This window comes from Microcaecilia unicolor, chromosome 4, assembly GCF_901765095.1.
Source record: "Microcaecilia unicolor chromosome 4, aMicUni1.1, whole genome shotgun sequence".
NCBI lineage: Eukaryota > Metazoa > Chordata > Amphibia > Gymnophiona > Siphonopidae > Microcaecilia > Microcaecilia unicolor.
Genome location: NC_044034.1, coordinates 322138193 through 322151049, shown reverse-complemented (window position 1 = coordinate 322151049; position 12857 = coordinate 322138193). Strand labels below are relative to the sequence as shown.

The 12857-nt window shown below is 45.0% G+C and overlaps 1 protein-coding gene across 1 annotated transcript in view; it reads right to left on the bottom strand.

Moving 5' to 3' along the window:
- Window positions 1-12857, bottom strand: part of NSD3 (nuclear receptor binding SET domain protein 3) — a 338825-nt gene that overhangs the window by 164984 nt on the left and 160984 nt on the right. Inside the window, 2 exon segments of the mRNA XM_030201931.1 lie at window positions 1095-1221; window positions 10340-10468. Coding sequence (XP_030057791.1) covers window positions 1095-1221; window positions 10340-10468 — 256 coding nt within the window.

Sequence of the window (12857 nt, the reverse complement as noted above, 5' to 3'; positions counted from 1 at the left end):
TGAAACGCTAGCCATCGTTGGCCCGGGGGCGTGTGGATCTTTTAGCACAGCAGCGGCTTGATTTTGAGCTGGGCTTTAACTTTGAACTCTGGACACATTCATGCTTTTGGACCCTTTAAAAATAAATGTGTGCTAATTATTCTTTATAGAAGTTGAGTATTTGTAAGTGAACATATATAAGCTTTTGGAAATTTTGTATTGTGGAAGGTTTTTATGCCCATGATGAAAGAGTAACAGATCTTTTGGATCCTTCCAGCTTGTTAGATCGTTTGTGATCTTGAGCTCTTTGAGGCTTTTCCTTCCAATTTTTTGCAGTGGTTATTTTTTTGTTTTCAGTGGATTTCTTTGCAGATTCCAAAAATAAGACTTACATTTCTGCCTGAAAACTGCCTATGCAAAAATATAAACTGTTTTGTACTTGCAGACTGGACTTTATGCTAACTGTAGGTGAGCATTAACTTCAACAGTAAAGTAAGCCAGACTATCTATGGAATCAAAAGGAGAAGAGGACTATACAGGAATAGGAGACTAGCCCAACATAGGCAAGGAAATCCTATGGCCTACACAAGCACAACATACAGTAGATTCAACAACCTGTGCAGGGCTGAGGACATTTGAGTGAGTGCAACACAATACAGCATGTTTAGCAGTTCAGTTGGGGCCAAGCACATGTCAGAAGATAGTAAGGATGAGGATAACAACCGAAGCAGCATCATATAGATGTATTCTGAGATGGTACAGTCAAGTTTTAATTGATAATTAGTGCTGTTTTCCAGTACACATTTAACTAAAAATGTGAATACTGGTTTTCATGTTTTACTGCTTTACTCTCTTCAGAATAACAGGGAGCGTAGAGCCTATCCACTCTGCCCATCCATGCCATCACAGGGAGCATAGATGGCATGGATGGGCAGAGTGGATAGGCCATATGGTTATTATCTGCCTACAGTTTTCTCTGCTTCTATGTTTATAACTTGAACAAGGCAGCAATAAATGTCAGAGAAAAAAACCCTGTCCAGTTTTTTAAAATATGTACAATCATTATGAAGTTGCACAGCATTTTAGGTGAATGCATAAACTAACATTGCACTTACCAGTTTTGCATTCCTTACAGATGAATTTGCCATCAGGAAGCACTTTCAGTTCCTGGCACTCTATGTGGAACAGTCGACAGCAATCTCCTTCGCAAGCAACCAGAGACTCGCCAACATTTTCACAAATCTTAAATCACACAACACACTTGGGTTTTAGAAAACACCAGGTCTAAAGTTCTCAAGTCAATAGATATCACTTTATTTTCATTTGTACGTGCAGATTAGATGTAAGAGATGACAGGAAACTGAAGCACATGTTTTCTACCTCCACTGCTTTGTGTGCATATCTACATTCAGTTTGTATTGTATTGATAGCCTATTACTAATTTAAGAAACTTCCTACTTTGTCAATTCTGCCCTTCTCCTTGGGTTATTTGCGAAAGGCAAAGAGTGGTGATAAAACAATCAAGCAATACATATTTGAAAACAGTCAAAATATTGAAAACCAAGTAGAACAATGATCGTATAAACAATAAATACAAACTAACAAAAGTATCTTACCATAATTTATAAGTAAACCTTCCCCCTTCCCAAATGAATCCCCATCCAAAGAGAAATATCACTTTCCGACTGGTTTCTTATGGCATCTGGTGACCAAGAAAGTATGGTATAGCAGTATAAGAAATGAGGCACTAGAAACAGTAGAGTAAAGCACTATTGATCCCTAATGCAATTTCAGACCTGTGAGTTCTTGTACCAAGTAGAGTGCTGCCAAGCCCGGTACTCGGACCAGGTTCTGCTTGGCAGCCGGACAACCCCGGGTTTCACCTGTGCTGACCACCGTTCCCCAGAGGTTGAGCCCCTAGGTGCGGGTGGCCTGCAGGGCTTACGAGATGGAGCAGGAAGCGGGGTGATGAACGTGACGGCCAGACAGGCAGCAAGCAAAAGAGTAATCCAGGTACAGGCAGAGTCAGTAGGCAGGCAGCAGACACAAGAGTAATCCAGGTACAGGCAGAGTCAGTAGGCAGGCAGCAGACACAAGAGTAATCCAGGTACAGGCAGAGTCAGTAGGCAGGCAGCAGACTCGAGAGTAATCCAGGTACAGGCAGAGTCAGTAGGCAGGCAGCAGACTCGAGAGTAATCCAGGTACAGGCAGAGTCAACAACGAAGAACAAAGTAGAGGAGAAGCACACTACTGAGCAAGTAACACCTACCAAAGTAGAAGCTGAAGCAAGGAGTCTAGGAAGAGCTCAGCTGATACAGTGCTGGCATCTGACATCAGCATGGAGAAGGGGCACAGCCATAGGACAACAGCAGGGGAAGGAGGAACTGGAAGACCAATAGGAGAGAAGCACGGGAAGCCAGGCAGAGGAAGAGCAGACCCAGGTGGGTGGAAGCAAAGCAATCAAGGAGCCTGGAAGCCAGCCAGGCAGAGAGAGAGCAGAGCCAGGTGCATGGAAGCAAAGCAATCAAGGAGCCTGCAGCCAGAGAAGAACTACACACACGGCTCAGGGCTGTGCCAGTCAAGTGTGTGTGCCAACAGGACCCTGCGCAGCCCGAGGACGCCGCTTGCATTGAGGTAGGGGACATGACATGAAAATAGACCATAAGGTATTCAAAATAAAACTTCTTCCCCGTGGTGTCATGTGCTGAATATAACTATCCCAAACCTTTAAAAAGAGCTTTTTTAAGTCTAAAGGAATTACGCGCCTCCCAAACAAGCAGTTGATGAACCTGACTCTTCCATTTACAATATGTAGGTGGCTCAGCAACAGTCTGACTGTAAAATACATTGCGAGCCAGTAGGCATAGCTTCTGAATCAGTAGTGTATCACCCTCACAGCATCCTCTATTAGTCTCCACCTTATCTAAGATAAGATTCATTGGTGAATTCAATAGAATTTCATGGGTTATATCAGAAATGTAAGGAATGACGGCATTCCAGAACTGTCTAATTAAAGGGCATGCCCAAAAGGTGTGAAACAAAGTATTTTCTGCACTTAAGCATTTACCACAAATAGGGGATTGAATATGACCAAATTTAAGTAATTGCACCTGAGTGAAATAAGTTCTATGTGAAGTATGAAAGAAACATTTCCTAAGATAAGCATTGGTGGTTAAACCCCACTTGGGGACAAATGACCTAGCCAACAATAACAAGTTCAGAGCACAGCGAGCATTCCAGAAGCCTGGAGAGGGACTCAAGTCTTTGGTTTGGACTGCAGCGTTTTCTGAAGTTATTCCTACATGTGGGAAGGGAGAAGAAACTACATAAAACAATAAGTAGCTCAAAGTTTGGTGTAAAGAAGAAGGTTTCAGATACATAGGAGGATGGGGCAGAACATGGCAAAATCATAGGCTGTACTATAATGATGAGCTACATCTTTCTATGACGGGAAAAAGGATCCTTGGGGAGAAATTCAGACAGTATGTTTCTAGACATTTAAACTAGAGGGTGGGGGTGACAAAAGGCAACAAGGGAATTCAGAAAATCAACCCCAGAAAAAACATGATGACAGAGGGAAAGGTTAGAAAACCATTCTAACTCAATTCACAGTTGGAAAGCAATGAGCACTAATGCTCATAGACTAAGTAGAAATGTTCAAGGTCTTCAAGACCTGATGTTTGAGGAAAATGTGGATATTGTTGCTATTACAGAGACATGGTTCAATAATTCTCATGAATGGGATGCGACCATACCAGGCTATAATCTTTTTAGAAAGGATAGGGAGGGCCAAAAAAATGGAGGAGTGGCGTTGTATGTGAAAAACAGTTATCAGAGCGGCTAAAATCCAGAGTACCTGGGGAAAGAAAAAAGCTATATGGATCGTCCTGGAAAGAGAAGATGGAACTTGTATCCACATGGGTGATATCCACAGGCCTCCGGCACAAATTGAGAAGTTGAACAAGGATCTGATAGAAGACATTCATAAGCTTGGTATGAAAGAGGAGGTGCTATTGTTGGGAGATTTCAACTTGCCTGATGTGGACTGGAACGTCCGTCGGCAGAATCGGAAAGAAGTACAGAGATCATGAATGCCTGTCAAAGTGCATTGCTCACACAACTGATGACGGAACCCACGAGGGAAGGGTCGAGTTGGATCTAGTGCTTACAAATGGAGGAAGTGTTTCCAATGTCCATGTGGGTGCCCACCTGGGTAATAGTGATCATCATACAATATGGTTTCATGTAAGGATAAAAGCAGAGTGCAAACGCACAAAACTCAAAGTACTGGATTTCAAATGTACTGATTTTGATAAAATGGGGAAATACTTAAAGAAGGAGCTGACAGCAGGGGCAGGAATGGGAGAAGTGGAAGCGCAATGGTCCAAGCTGAAAACTGCAATAAATATGGCAACTGATCTTTATGCAATGAAGGTAAACAAAAACAAGAGAAACAAAAACCTATATGGTTCTCCAAACAAATAGCTGAAAAAATAAGGACAAAAGAGGCTTTGTTCAAGAAATACAGAAGAACGCAATGAGAGGATCATAGAAAAGATTATCGGATTAAACTCAAAGAAGCGAAGATGGAAACATGACTAGCGAAAGCATGGGTGGAAGAAAAAAATGGCTAAAGATATAAAGAGAGGTGACAAAATGCAAGACTGAAAGATACTGAGAATAGCCATATGGAGAACGTTGAGGATACAGTGAACGTGCTAAACAAATACTTCACTGATGTTCACGGAAGAAAATCCTGGAGAAGGACCCCAGTCGGCTGCCAAGGATATATCTGGAATGGATATAGTGCCGTTCACGGAAGAAAGTGTTCATAAACGGCTTGAAAATCTGAAAGTGGATAAAGCTATGTGTCAGGCCTAGTAACCCTCAGAAAGTGAGCCCCTGTGCCGAACGGAGTTAGGCAGCCGGACAATCCTGATCTTACCTGAAGAGTGGAGCAGCAACTCCTCAGGAGGTCAGGGGTGTGTAGACACAGGTGAGACTTCCAGGGCAGATGGAAAGCAGGAGCAAAGTCCAAGACCAGACAAGTCTCAGAGCAGGTGACGAACAAAAGCACAGTCCAGGTCCAGGCAAGTTTCAGGGCAGGCGGCAAACAAAAGCAGAGTCCAGGTCCAGGCAAGTTTCAGGGCAGGCGGCAAACAAAAGCAGAGTCCAGGTCCAAGCAAGTTTCAGGGCAGGCGGCAAACAAAAGCAGAGTCCAGGTCCAGGCAAGTTTCAGGGCAGGCGGCAAACAAAAGCAGAGTCCAGGTCCAAGCAAGTTTCAGGGCAGGCGGCAAACAAAAGCAGAGTCCAGGTCCAGGCAAGTTTCAGGGCAGGCGGCAAACAAAAGCAGAGTCCAGGTCCAGGCAAGTTTCAGAGCAGGAGCAGTCCAAGGAAAACCCAACGCCACAGAATCCACACAAGTAGAAGCCGAAGCAATGAGAGTTCTACCTTGCTGCTCCTAAATAGCCCTCCCCATCAGGAGGACCGGTAACAGCTGAAAGGAGGCGGAGCTACCCACAACCGTGACTCAACAGCCCCGGATTGGCCGGCCAGAAGCAGGAGGCGGAGTCAGCCGCGATCGGCCAATCCGGACGTTGTGGGGAGTGACATCATTCCTCTGAGGCTCCGCGCCTGCAAGGGATCCCTTTCTCGGGGAACGCCGGCCCTGTCCACCTGGCCGGCGTCTCCCCGCCGCCACCGAAGCGGACCGGAGGGCCGGAGCAGCCCAGACCGCAGACAGGACTCCAGCGGTGCGACACAGGGGCCTGGCGCCCGACCGCCTCTCCTGGCCAACACTCCCTGCGGCACCCTGACAGCGCGGCACGCCCGACGGAGAAGCGGCACAGGTGAGGGACGCGACACTATGGGGCTGGATGGGATACATCCCAGAACACTGAGGGAGCACAGAGAAGTCCTGGTAGGACCTCTTAAGGACTTATTTAATATATCTGTAAAGACGGGAGAGGTTCCGCAGGATTGGAGATGAAATGATGTAGCCCCTCTTCACAAAAGTGGAGACAGGGAAGACATAGGAAACTACAGACTGGTAGTCTCACATTGGTGGTTGGAAAAATAATGGAGTCGCTGCTGAAAGAAAGGATAGTTAACTTTCTAGAAGCCAATGGGGTACAGGATCCGAGGCAACATGGCTTGACCAAAGAAAAATCCTGCCAAATAAATCGTATTGACTTCTTTGACTGGGTGACCAAAGAACTGGATGAAGGACGTGTGCTAGATATAGTCTACTTGGATTTCAGCAAAGCCTTTGATACAATCCCCCACAGTAGACTCGTGAATAAGCTGAGAGGGCTGAACTTAGAACCAGAAGTGGTGAACTGGATAGGAAACTGGTTGACCGACAGGTGGAAGAGGGTGGTAGTAAATGGAATCCGCTCAGAGGAAAGGGAAGTGAGCAGTGGAGTTCCTCAGCGGTTGGTGCTGGGGCCAATTCTGTTTAATATATTTGTGAGAGATATTGCTGAAGGGTTGAAAGGAAAGGTTTGCCTTTTTGTGGATAACACGAAGACAGCCAATAGAGTGGATATCCTGGAGGGAGTAGAAACAATGAGAAAGGATCTCCAAACGTTAGAAGAATGGTTGAGAGTCTGGAAGTTAAAATTTAATGCCAAGAAGTGCAGAGTGATGCACTTGGGGTGCAGAAACCCAAAAGAGGGATACCAGATAGAAGGAGAAAGATTAGTAAGCTCAACTCAGGAGAGAGACCTTGGGGTGATGGTGTTCGAGGATCTGAATGTGAAGAAACAATGCGACAAGGTGGCGGCCGTGGCCAGAAGAACGCTAGGCTGCATAGAGAGGAGTATAACCAGCAGAAGGAGACGTTGATGCCCCTCTACAAGTCATTGATGGGGCCCCACTTGGAGTATTCTGTTCAGTTTTGGCGGCCGTATCTTGCTAAAGATGTAAAAAGACTGGAAGCGGTGCAAAGAAAAGCTAGAAAAATGGTATGGGATTTGCGTTGCAAACCGTATGAGGACAGACTTGCCAACCTGAACATGTATATCTTGAAGGAAAGGAGAAACAGGGGTGACATGATACAGACGTTCAAATATTCGAAAGGTATTAATCCACAAACAAACCTTTTCCGGAGACGGGAAGGCGGTAGAACTAGAGGACATGAATTGAGGTTGAAGGGGGGCAGACTCAAGAGTAACGTCAGGAAGTATTATTTCACAGAGAGGGTGGTGGATACATGGAATGCCCCCCCCCCCCACCGCGGGAGGTGGTGGAGATAAAAATGATAATGGAACTCAAACACACGTGGGATAAACAAAAAGGAATCCTGTCTAGAAGAAATGGATCCATGGAATCTTAGTGGAGATTGGATAGCAACACCGGTAATTGGGAAGCAAAGCCGGTGCTGAGAAGACTTCTATGGTCTGTGCTGATTGTGACTGAATAGATATGGATGGGCTACAGTGGGACTTTGATGTTAGCTTCAGAATTTTATAGAATAAGAACAGTGCTGGGCAAACGTCTACGATCTGTGCCCTGAAAATGGCAAGGACAAATCAAACTTGGGTATATTGATCAATAGCTTACTGAGCATAAGCTTTTTCTTTTTTTAACCCACTAAAATGTGAGGCTGTTTAGATTTCTCTCTCACAAGCTTTGCCATTGGTTATAACTTCTTTGGGAGTGACTTAGGACTCTAAGCTCTCTTTTGTGCCTTCTCAAAGACAGGATTTTTTTTTTTTTTAGAAGATTAGATCCTCGAGATGTTTTTTTGGATAAAAGGGCAAAAAATATTCTTTTGCATGTGTTAGTTATAACACGGATAGATTATTGTAATTCTTTGTTGGGGGATATCCTCAAGTGCAATTAGTTTGCAGCAGGTAGAAAATACAGCTATAAAGTTACTCTATAATGCTTTAGTAAGAAACCATGCAATGCTGTTGCTAAGGGAACAGCTTTGGTTGCCAGTTATGGCCCTTATTAAATATAAGATTTTATTGTTGACCCATCGGGTACTGATCTCAGGGTAGGCCATTATACTTTTTTGCACTGCTAGTTCCATACGCTCCTGCAAGGCAGTTGTGTTCCTCGCAGGCGAATCTTCCATCTGTTCCTTCTTGTTTAAGACATCGTTTTGCTAGCAATGCAGCATTTAGTATAGTGGCATCCTCTCTCTGGAATTCTCTGCCACGTGATGTACAGTTGGAAAGATCGACTACGAGACTTAAAAAATTGATGAAGGCATGGTTGTTCAGGCAATATCTTGACTGTTGATGTTCTCTGTGGTAATTGGGGAGTGGGTATCTGTCGGGAGGTGGATCCTTATGTGTCTTCCTGGTTTATCTCTGCTTATTTTTATTGCCATTTGGTTAAGATTGGTGTGCTATTTGGAATCCCTTCCTCTTGAGTTTTGTGTTGTCTTGGTTTGTTTTTAGGCTGATTTTAATTGCATAATTTTTATATAAATTGCGATATATTAAATTCTATGAAATAAATAAATAAAATTCAAAGGAACCTTACTGAACAATATGCTCCTCACTGGACCCTACCTGACCAACAGCCTATTGGTGGTTTTAATATGTTTCAGAAAAGTGCCCACTTTCACCTTCAAAGCGTCAACCCAAGAGAAAGCGTACAGCCATGGAGGTATTTTGCATACAGTGAAAAGCCTATACGAACCATTAGGGCTTGTGGCTCCAGTCACCAAGGAAGATCCTGGTTGTGAGAACATTCACTAAGCACAAGTGAATGAGATGCCACCCCATTACAAGAGAAGAGACAGGAATAGGAAATATGAAAAGATTCCCTACAAGTGCTAGAACAGCTCCACATTCCACCTATGTATGCCTCTACATTTCTTAAGGCTGCTCACATACATCTAAAACAGCAAAAGCTGCAATAGCCTACTTAAATATAACAGACACAGAAGATAAAACGCATGTAAGATTCATCTTTGGCAAAGCTAAGTTAGCACCATAACCTAACTACACTATTCCATAACTGGATTTTTGTAGAGTAATACTGAAACCTCTCAGCAACAACAATGGCTGGCTGAGAGCAGGTGGCTGATCAGCTCACCCACATTGAACTACATGAAGACGAAAGCAACCCACTGTCATCCCAGGCTAACAGCATATCTTTACCCTGCTTGTGCACCACTACTGTGAACAATTCAGGGACCAAGGTCAGCACTTTACAGAAGAAGCTATCAGAGCTACAGAATTATGGATCATCAAAGAAAATCTGGTACCATCCAGGAACTCTGATACCAAAGATTCCACAAAACACAATGAATTTCTTTAGGAGAACCAATACTAACTAAAGCAGTATCCCTTGTGCCTCACGCAGACACAAACTTTACGGACCACTGTCCACTCCAGAAGTCTAGAGAATCAGAGACTCTCTTTATTTGCCCACTATCTGTCTGTGCTTTATTCCAGATCCTGGAAGATGAAGAAGGTTCTCTGGACATCAGAGAGACTCTAAATTTGTATCATAGACTTTGCATGCCTTTAATATATTTGATGCTTTGTAAGATTTAATAACAGTGGTATCTACTGATAGCAGGCAGGAAGTGTCTGCCCCCACTGCTGTGTGTGCATGTCTACATTCAGTCTGACAGCCTATAGCTAATTTAAGAAACTTCCTGCTTGGTACTGTAACCTTTACACTCATAGGTTAAATGTTGTGTGTGACCTCTTCTCTTCAGTCTCCTCGAGACCTGCTTTGCTCATACCTTAGCCTTTGATACTACTGGTCAGTTCCAGAGCCCCTAAGAACCTTGGGTATTCTCTACCTCCCTCCGCCTACAAAGAAAGTCTCTATCTTGGCTCCAACACAGCAAAGAAAGGTCTTACAAGGATCTTGTCTCCTCTTTGAACCTGGTAAATCCATCACCCTTTTCTATCGGTTTAACATTCATCAACTGTGGCATTCACCTTCATTTACTTCCCATGGAGGTCATTCAACCAGTTAGCAGCTTATCCTAGTAATGGCTGCTGAACTGGACATTTAATTGAGACAGACTCTGCTACACTCTGGTTTCAACGATCCTCATGCAGTAAGTCTCTTGTCTTTACTTATCTGTATTAAACTGTTAGAGACTAAGAGTTTGAGTCTCTGAGATGTCTGTCTAATATTACCCTGAAGAAATGTATATGAGGACAGAAAACATGTTAAACGTAGGAAGTAGAAAGGTACATAGAGTTCTGAGCATCACAATTAATTTTTTAAAATAATTTTGTTTTAGAAAACTCCCTTTTGCTTACATGTCAAGGGTCTCTTCACCAAAGAGGTATTAAGCCATAACGTACTGAGGGAAATCTTCAAGTATGTGACCCAAAATTTGCATTTAATCACTGATAATGTGCAAGTCTTAACCTACCTGACACACAGTATCCTTCTTGTGTGTTGCAGTGCCTCTTCTAGACACACTCGAGTCTACAGACTGCACATCAGAGGCATCAGCATCTGCAGCAACTGAGGGACTGTCTGACCGCTTTCCAAAGCTTGCCTGCATCAAAACAGCAAGACTGTTCTCAAGGAATATTCTAAAGGCTGAAAAACCCTCCATCTCATCCTGCTTTTAACTATGGAAACATTACTGTTAGCCCAGTTTCTGAAATGGCAAATCTGATCATATTCAGTAAAAGTGAAAGCTACATACCTGTAGAAGGTATTCTCCGAGGACAGCAGGCTGATTGTTCTCACAAATGGGTGACGTCCACGGCAGCCCCTCCGATCAGAGATCTTCACTAGCAACAGCGTTTGCTAGCCCTCGCGTGCGCATGCGCGACCGTCTTCCCGCCCGAACGTGCTCATGTTCATCAGTCCAGTACATAGCAAAGACATAGACAAGGGAAGACACAACTCCAAAGTGGAGGCGGGTGGGTTGGTGAGAACAATCAGCCTGCTGTCCTCGGAGAATACCTTCTACAGGTATGTAGCTTTCACTTTCTCCGAGGACAAGCAGGCTGCTTGTTCTCACAAATGGGGTATCCCTAGCCCCCAGGCTCACTCAAAACAAGAAACATTGGTCAATTGGGCCTCGCAACGGTGAGGACATAACTGAGATTGACCTAAACTTATTCAACTAACTGAGAGTGCAGCCTGGAACAGAATAAAAATGGGCCTAGGGGGGTGAAGTTGGATTCTAAACCCCGAACAGATTCTGCAGCACTGCCCGAACCGACTGTCGCGTCGGGTATCCTGCTGTAGGCAGTAATGCGATGTGAATGTGTTGACAGATGACCACGTCTCAGCCTTGCAAATCTCTTCGATAGTGGCTGACTTCAAGTGGGCCACTGACGCTGCCATGGCTCTAACACTATGAGCTGTGACATGACCCTCAAGAGTCAGCCCAGACTGGGCGTAAGCGAAGGAGATGCAATCTGCTAGCCAATTAGAGATGGTGCGTTTCCTGACAGCCACTCCCCTTCTGTTGGGATCAAAAGAAACAAACATTTGGGCGGACTGTCTGTGGGGCTGTGTCCGCTCCAGATAGAAGGCCAATGCTTGTTTGCAGTCCAATGTGTGCAGCTGGCGTTCAGCAGGGCGGGTATGAGGACAGGGAAAGAATGTTGGCAAGACAATTGACTGGTTCAGATGGAACTCCGACACCACCTTCGGCAAGAACCTAGGGTGAGTACAGAGGACTACTCTGTTATGATGAAATTTGGTATAAGGAGCATGAGCTACCAAGGCTTGAAGCTCACTGACTCTGCGAGCTGAAGTAACTGCCACCAAGAAAATGACCTTCCAGGTCAAGTACTTTAGATGGCATGAATTCAGTGGCTCGAAAGGAGGTTTCATCAGCTGGGTGAGAACAACATTGAGATACCATGACACTGTAGGAGGTTTGATGGGGGGCTTTGTCAAAAGCAAACCTCTCATGAAGCGAACAACTAAAGGCTGTCCCGAGATCGGCTTACCTTCCACATGGTAATGGTATGCACTAATTGCACTAAGATGAACTCGTACAGAGTTGGTCTTAAGACCAGACTCAGACAAGTGCAGAAGGTATTCAAGCAGGGTCTGTGTAGGACAAGAGCGAGGATCTAGGGCCTTGCTGTCACACCAGATGGCAAACCTCCGCCATAGAAAGAAGTAACTCTTTTTAGTGGAATCTTTCCTGGAAGCAAGCAAGACCCGGGAGACACCCTCGAAGAGACTCAAGGTGCAAAATCTACGCTCTCAACATCCAGGCCGTGAGAGCCAGAGACTGGAGGTTGGGATGCACAAGCGCTCCCTCGTTCTGAGTAATGAGGGTCGAAAAACACTCCAATCTCCACGGTTCTTCGGAGGACAACTCCAGAAGAAGAGGGAACCAGATCTGACGCGGCCAGAAAGGAGCGATCAGAATCATCGTGCCTCAGTCTTGCCTGAGTTTCAGCAAAGTCTTCCCCACTAAAGGTATGAGAGGATAAGCATACAGGAGGCCTTCCCCCCAATCCAGGAGAAAGGCATCCGACGCTAGTCTGCCGTGGGCCTGAAGTCTGGAACAGAACTGAGGGACCTTGTGGTTGGCTCGGGTAGCAAAGAGATCCACCAAGGGGGTGCCCCATGCATGGAAGATCTCGTGGACCACTTTGGAATTTGAGCGACCACTCGTGAGGTTGCATGATCCTGCTCAACCTGTCGGCCAGATTGTTGTTTACGCCTGCCAGATATGTGGCGTGAAGACACATGCCATATCGGCGAGCCCAAAGCCACATTCTGACGGCCTCCTGACACAGAAGGCGAGATCCGGTGCCCCCCCTGCTTGTTGATGTAATACATGGCAACCTGGTTGTCTGTCTGAATTTGAATAATTTGGTGGGACAGCCGATCCCTGAAAGCCCTTAGAGCGTTCCAGACCGCTCGTACCTCTAGGAGATTGATCTGTAGACCTTGTTCCTGGATGG